At 40.7% G+C, this 7580-nt stretch overlaps 1 protein-coding gene across 1 annotated transcript; it reads left to right on the top strand.

Moving 5' to 3' along the window:
• The first annotated feature begins 923 nt into the window (after window positions 1-923).
• LOC146708997 (desmocollin 2-like protein) lies at window positions 924-7045 on the top strand. Its single transcript, XM_085457933.1, has 12 exons — window positions 924-955; window positions 2168-2378; window positions 2588-2904; window positions 4029-4171; window positions 4242-4466; window positions 4568-4789; window positions 4887-5008; window positions 5089-5235; window positions 5350-5424; window positions 5510-5545; window positions 5625-5708; window positions 5827-7045. Exons 1-12 carry the CDS (start codon window positions 924-926, stop codon window positions 6034-6036), a joined length of 1824 nt encoding a protein of 607 aa, XP_085314059.1. The 3' UTR covers window positions 6037-7045.
• The last annotated feature ends 535 nt before the right edge of the window (window positions 7046-7580 follow it).

Here is a 7580-nt window from a genome sequence, read left to right as displayed (position 1 = left end):
AAAAGTCAGAATTCAGCTTTGTCTCTTTCCTCAGTAGATCTCTGTCTGCAACACAGATGTAAACACCTGAGTGAGGCGTGGACTGTGAGAGCGAAGAGTGAGAGTTACTGGGGCTCTCTTCCATATAGTTTTTTGATTCGACCTCACAGGTGGGTGATTAAATTGTATACAGTATTAACACAGTATATAACAAAAACAACAACAACAAACCGAGCACTCGGAGAATGCAACTCCCCTGAAAGACGTCGTATACTCAAACTTTGATGTTTATGATGTTTTTTAATACAACATGCTGATGTCAGCCTGCTTTTATTATTATAATATGATGACAGTCTGTTATTATTGTGACATCGTAGGACATCATATTGAAAAAATAAAAAAATGATGAAATCTTTTTTTCCAAGGTCAACTTGGACCTCGGGTGCTAACAATAAGATAAGATACCTTTATTAGTCCCACAAGGGGAAATTTGAAGGTCACAATGGCAATCAAGGTCTAGTATGTTGTTGTGTAGTTTGAAGACAATCTGTAGAAAATTGAGGGTAAGTTGTTATTGAAATATATATTTGGTGTGACCTTGACCTTAATCTGATTTCACCTAAATTAAACAAAGTATTGTCCAGAGAAAGCGAATGAGCTGCCTAGTTAGTCAGAAATATACTGTATTGTAATATTATATAATAAGCTCGAGTTATTCATCTCCAATAATTTACAAATCAGTCCCTATTATCCATTAGAATCAGAGAAACTTTATTAATCCCAGAGGGAAACTGAGTTGTCATAGCAGCAAATATACAATAAGAAACAAGCACTCATATAAAATGAGTGTAGAAAAAGAGTTGTGACTGATACATATTAAGATAAATACAGGGATATAGGTATAAATATACATATAAATATAAAAGTATGTGTACAAATACGTCATGGTGTACAAATGTGACAGGGGTGCATTGAGGTGTGATGAATTCTGTTCCACATGTGTGAATCTGACCTAAGTGGATGAATTAAACAAGCTGATAGCAGTGGGAAGGAACGAGCTGCTGTAACGTTCCCTCAGACAGCGAGGTTGAAGGAACCTATTGTTGAAACTGCTCTTTAGATTGTCCAGTGTGTTATGGAGGGGGTGGGAGTCATTGTCCGTGATTGCCAGCAGACTTACCAGCATTCTGTCACTGATCTCCTCCTCCAGGGTGGCGAGCTTCATTCCAACAACAGACTCTACCTTCCTGAGTTTTTTCTTTGCTTTGGTACCTGCACCCCAGCGCGCCACAGCAAAGAAAATGGTGCTCGCAACAGCAGACTGATTAAACATATAGAGCAGCCTGCTGCATACATTGAAGAATCTGTTGGCAGACCACTCCAGCTTGTGATCCAGTTAAACTCCCAGATACTTGCAGGATGTGACTGCTTCAACATTAGTCCTACCAATGCACAGGGGAGGGTTGGGATCTGTTTTTACCTACTCCTACATAATTTTGGTGTAATCAAAGTAAACATCTGTCTTGCTAACCTTATCTGACTGTCTTCGCTTATGTGACAATTAGACGTTATTATTATAGTTAGAGGCGCTCGAGTGCTGCCTAAGCAGTCGTTTGTCACATATTACCTGTAGTGTTTAAGGCGCTCAGGTATTGACGCAGCCAGCCAGTACGCTGCCTATCTATTGATCTCACCAGATGGTGTCAAAAGTCTGACATCATTAGCAGTATTTATTTCATTTAAATGTTGATAACAAGTGACTCCATATGTATAAGGCGAGAGTTTTTCTTCATTGTTGCTAACTAACCGTGAGATTCTTAAGACATGAACTTTTTAGTATTCTTGCGATCACTCTGCAGATAAAAGCAGCCATGGCTCATTTTGCTGCAGTACAAATTTCTATTAGTACATTTAATAAGAACAAAGAAAACAAAATGAATATATATAAGACATAATACTATTCTCTTAAAAATAAAAAATGCTCAGAGAGCTTCTTCGTCTTAACCCAACTTCATGTAACCACCAAGTAATTATTTTATATAATGATAATTTGTTACCAGGGCTATAACCATTGTTAAAAGACCACACTGACTCTATGACTGCATAAATAATAACATCAGCAAAGATAAAGAAGGGCAAATGTATATATTTCAAAATTGTGAACTATCACTGGAAAGTTCTTCTACAGGTTTATACACTCTGTATTCAAACCACAGGGCGCTGGTAAAGTGAAGGAGCTTGAGACTGGGGTCTCTCCTCTGAGGCTGCATGTGACAGACAAAGACACCCCCCACACCTCTGCATGGAGAGCCAGGTACACCATACATGGTGATGAGGGAGAGAACTTCAAGATACTAACAGACTTAGAGACTAATGATGGGATCCTGACAGTAGTTGAAGTAAGTGGTGTTTGACTACATGCCATACATTACAGTGACACCCAGTTTCTCTGTAATTACTTTCTCAACGTCTATGTAATTAATACATAGTTGTCAAACCTGCTTTTTGGGCTAACAAAGATTATACTCTTATATAATGATGCTGACAATATTTTTTGAATTTCATAAATGATAATTTACTGATTTTATTTAACAACTGTTAATTTCAGCCTTTAGACTTTGAGAATGGGGCGCAGAGGGAGCTGCTGATCTCAGTGGAAAACGAGGCACCATATTACCCCTGTAAAGTAAAAGAGAGGACGTCCTCAGGCCTCTGGAAAGTTGACACCATTAAAGGCCATGATCCCTCTGGTGCAGCTGAACCTCAGTCTGTAAAAGTCACCATTGATGTGGAGGATGCCAACGACCCTCCTAAATTCAGCGTGACCCTGAACGAGGTCGCGGTGATGGAGAACGTACCGGCTGGAACCTGGGTTGATAAAGTGACGGCTGTGGATCCTGACTCCAGTCGTGCAAAAGACTTTCTGTAAGGGATGGTTTTACAGTTTCTCAATTAATTTGGTGCAATAATGACGTTTCTCACATGAGAAACGTCATTATCTAAACTCTCAAAAAATCAGGAATGGGACCACCATCTCCTTCCCAAGTGTTGGGGGGAAAAGGCAGCTGATAACCTAAAGACACTTCAAATGGCAACAGCCTCATGGCAGAGGAAGTGAGCGTGCTGTGTGCGTACTTGACCCAAATGACCTGAGAGCTCCAGGACGCAGGATTTTGAGATGTGACACACAGGAGGGCAGTCTTAAGGTTTATCTGAATTTTGCCCCTAGCGCTTTAAAAAAGTTGGCACATTGTCAAAAAAAAATGTGAGCTGGAAAACCATAAAGACGGAAAACGTGGTTAACCATTACCTGTGCAGTCTCAGAGGTGTAGGGAAGTTTCAGACGTTCTATGAAGTGGGCTGCTTTAGACTACCAATCATGGTTAGAATGCTGGTGTTGCCCTCAGAGGGGGATAAACCATTAATGATATCTACCACGATATGAGGCCAGGGGTGGCCAGTCAAGGGCAATGGGAGCAGGTGGGGAGGCAGGAGGCTAAGAGTGGGATTTACCATGGGTTAAACCGAGCAGGATAAGAGGAATTTGCGAGCATCCTTATTTAAGGTGGGCCACCAAAAGGTCTGCCTCAATATAAAACTCTTGTAAAACCTGGGACCTACAAGCTGGTGGAACAAAGGTGCGATTGGGCAGATCTGTGCCAGGATCAGGCTCGCTAAGATGGGCTCACTTTACCTGGTCCATTATTTCCCAAGTCAACATTCCCACTACTACGCAAGAGGGAGGCAGAATTGTCGCAGACATTGACGTGCTGTGCTCTGCTGGTCTCTAGCACAAACTAGTGTGAGAGGGAGTCGGGCTTTTTAAAGTCACTTTTCTGCTTTGACAAAAAGTTTATTTTCTGTCTTGGGCTGCAGGACTGACATGGTCCTTGTGTTGCTGCAAATACCTGGAAAAATAAGAGAAGTGAAAGTTACTGTTCTGCTTTAATAATTGCACCAAATTGACTGAGAAAAATTGTAATTAACATGAACTGAACGTTGATCTGAAGCTGTTCAGTTCTGTCTAAGTGCACTGAATCTGTCCACAGGTACAAGGTAGGAAATGATCCTGCTGGCTGGGTGACGGTGGATCCCCTCACAGGAAACATCACAATGATAAAGACGCCTGACAGAGAATCTCCACACGTTGTTAACGGCACCTACACCATCTTAGTGTATGCAGTTGACAAAGGTAAACACACACTCTGACTTTTAAAACACAAACAGCTTTTTTTGTACTACATTTCTTGCATCTTGGACAGGTATACCACCAATGACAGGAACAGCTACACTACATATCCATGTGTGGGACCAGAATGACAACGTGCCACAGCTAACAGTGGACAGCCTGGATGTGTGTGTGTCTGATGCCCCCACAACCACCAACATCAAGGCCTTTGACCCAGATGAAGAACCTTATGGAGGGCCTTTCACTTTTGAACTGTTGGGAAATGTTGAAGGAAAATGGAGACTGAATCCTGGTTATGGTAGAAACATCCTTTGTGTATTTAGTGACATATTACAGAAAAACAAGCACAAAAGCCAGAACTCCTAAAGTATCCTATCATTTTGTGATCTTTTCTTCAAGGTTACACAGCTGGTCTGGTGAAGGAGCCCGGTGTGTACCCTGGTCAACACACAATTCATCTAAAGATCTCCGACATGCAGGGCGCATTTAAAGTTTACAACCTCAGTGTGACTGCATGTGGCTGCACTTTGACACCAAACTGTCGAACTCGCCAGAAATCTGAAATAAACATTGGCCCTTATGCTTTATGCATAATAATTTGTTCACTCTTACTTCTTCTGTGTAAGAAACTCACCGTTTACTTTAGTGTAGGAGAACTGTGATATGTGTGCTAACATCTCTAAGAACCCAGCATAAGTTTTATTTTACTCTTTGACAGTTCTGCTGCTGCTGGCTCTCAGCATCTCGTCCAAAAGAGAGTTTTTTACTATGGAGCCTGAAGATTGTTCAGGAGGAATCCTCCTCCAATCAAACACTGAGGCACCAGGAGACAACTGCAAGGTCACTGTTTAGAAACATTTGCAACCATGCCAATGACCCATTTAAAGGGAAATATCAATAAACCATTTCTTTTTCTTTAGATTCCTGCCACTATTATCGAAAAACCAGTTTGTATGGAGCAATATAATCAATCTAATTTCCATATTCCACTGAATGGGCGGAGAAATAGACGACATTCAGCAAGGGTGACTTTTGGCAGTTTTCACAGCTTAAACTCACAACCTAGGGTAGGTCATCCTTCCATGGAACATGTACTTTTGTGAAGCATCCCTTGAGAGTGTGATAAACAGAATCCTCTATAGTTCAACTGTTGTCATCCTTTTCAACATGAAATGAAGCAGAGCTTCATCCACTCACCACATCAGAATTTAAGAAGAGAAAGCCTGTCCCACCGTTCCAGCTACAATGGGAACCAGGTTGTAAACACGCACTGAGAATTGAGGATGTCTTACAAATGGATCTTAAAATAATAACTATATCTTTGTGTTCTTCAAATTTCAGTCAAACTGGTCCTCTGGCTGTGACAGCAGCAATCAGGTAGAACAGCAGACATTTGTGTTTGTAATTTTTACTTTGAAGTCAGAGATGAAGAAATGTGTGAACTTTTTGTGTGCAGTTTGAAGACATGGGCAATATGAGCATCCTCCAATCACAAAACTTGAGTTGTGCTACGGAGTCTAATGACATGCAGCTTCATCAGGTTGGTAGTCTTAAGTATGTCACATCTCCTATGTTGCGTTTTTAAAGATGTATGAGCTTGTACTATTGAAAAAATCACTGTAGGCATATTTGCCTTTGACATGTTCCACCTTTTACAGAAGCTAACATTGTTCCAGGAGAAAAAAGGGGACTCACTGGATGATGAGCTTCACATCTATGCAGTGGAGGGGAACTCAGACACCACCTCAGAGCTGGAAGCAATCAGTATTTCTGAAGAGGGTTCATTTCAGGACGCACTGGAAGATCTGGGTCCAAAGTTTCACCAACTGGCTTCTACATGCATGACAGCCAAGCACACCACTTTATGATCATTTCTTCAAGGTTACACAGCTGGTCTGGTGAAGGAGCCCAGAGTGCTCCCTGGTCAGCATGCAATTCATCTAAAGTTCTCTGACATACATGCAGCATTTGATGTTTGCAACCACAGTGTGACTCCGTGTGGCTGCACTTTGACACCAAACTGTTGAATTCGCCAAAACTCTGAAATAAACATTGGCCACTATGCTTTTTAATGCATGACAGTTTCTTCACTCTTACTACTTATATGGAAGGAAAATGGCATTTGCTTCCCCATAGGAGCATTGTGATAAACACTACCACTCAAAAGTTTGGACACACCTTCTCACTTAATGGTTTTTCTTTATTTAATGACTATTTGCTTTGTAGATTCTCACTGAAGGCATCAAAACTATGAATGAACACATACACAATTGTGTAGAAAACAAAAAAGTTTGAAATAACTCAAAACATATTTTAAAGATTTTAGATTCTTTGAAATAACCACCCTCATCCCAAACCATCTGATTGAGTTTAGGTCAGGTGACTGTGGAGGCCAGGCCATTTGGCACAGCACTCCATCACTCTCCTTCTTGGTCAAATAGCCTTTACACAACCTGGAGGTGTGTTTGGGGTCATTATCCGATTGAAACAAAATGATGATCCAACTAAACTAAACCGGATGCCATGTCGCTGCAGGAGCCCACGGTGGGAACCATGCATGTGGATTCTGAAATGCACCATTCTACACAAGGAGAGAAATACTTTTGTCCATCCATCCATCCATCCATCCATCCATCCATCCATCCATCCATCTTCCACTTATCTGATCCAAGTCACTGGGGCAGCAGTGTTGGTTTCTTTATTCTACGTCTTTCTTCATATATCAGATAACCTGAAATCTAATATCCACTGACAATGACGGCACCCACGAGGCAGAACACCAGAGAGTTGTTTTTATTTCTTCTTCTTCTGTATTTTTTTCCTTTGTAACTTTAAGACCAGAGCTGAATAAACTTGATTTTTTTGTGTGCAGTTTGAGGATTTTGGCATTATGAACTAGTTCATTTCAGATAAGATAACAGGTAAGATAACCTTTATTAGTCCCACACGCGGGGAATTTGTTAATTTGTCCTCATGCTGCCTCATAAGGTTGGTAGTCTCTTTAGTATGTCTGCTACACTGCATTATTATCATTTCCTCCCAGAGTAGTTAATTAGATCATTGTACACAAAATTTACTATTAGATTATTGTATTACAGGTATAGTCTTTGCGTATTATAGGAAAACTTCTGTAACTTATGTGATTCTTGCAAGAAATCTGCTGTCATTCACACAAACAAGTCTTAAAACCCAGATGCACTATTTTAATGCATGCACTGTTAGAACCTGCATGCATGAGACAGTGCTCAAAGCAAGCGTGTGCATTTGCTTTCTGCAGTAAGTTGAAATTTGTTTTGCATATTTTTCCACACTTAAATGTGTCAGTCCTGTGTGGGAAAAGTAACTGCCCCCTAAATATAACTGGTTGAGTCACTGTTGGCAGAAACTGCAACTCCAATCAAGCATTTGTGAT

This window comes from Copadichromis virginalis, linkage group LG5 (assembly GCF_057382275.1).
Source record: "Copadichromis virginalis isolate Kocher_CV1m ecotype Utaka linkage group LG5, C_Virginalis_male_GT1.1, whole genome shotgun sequence".
In the NCBI taxonomy this organism is placed as follows: domain Eukaryota; kingdom Metazoa; phylum Chordata; class Actinopteri; order Cichliformes; family Cichlidae; genus Copadichromis; species Copadichromis virginalis.
Note: the sequence above shows the minus strand (reverse complement) of the source record. Positions and strands in the feature narration are given on the sequence as shown.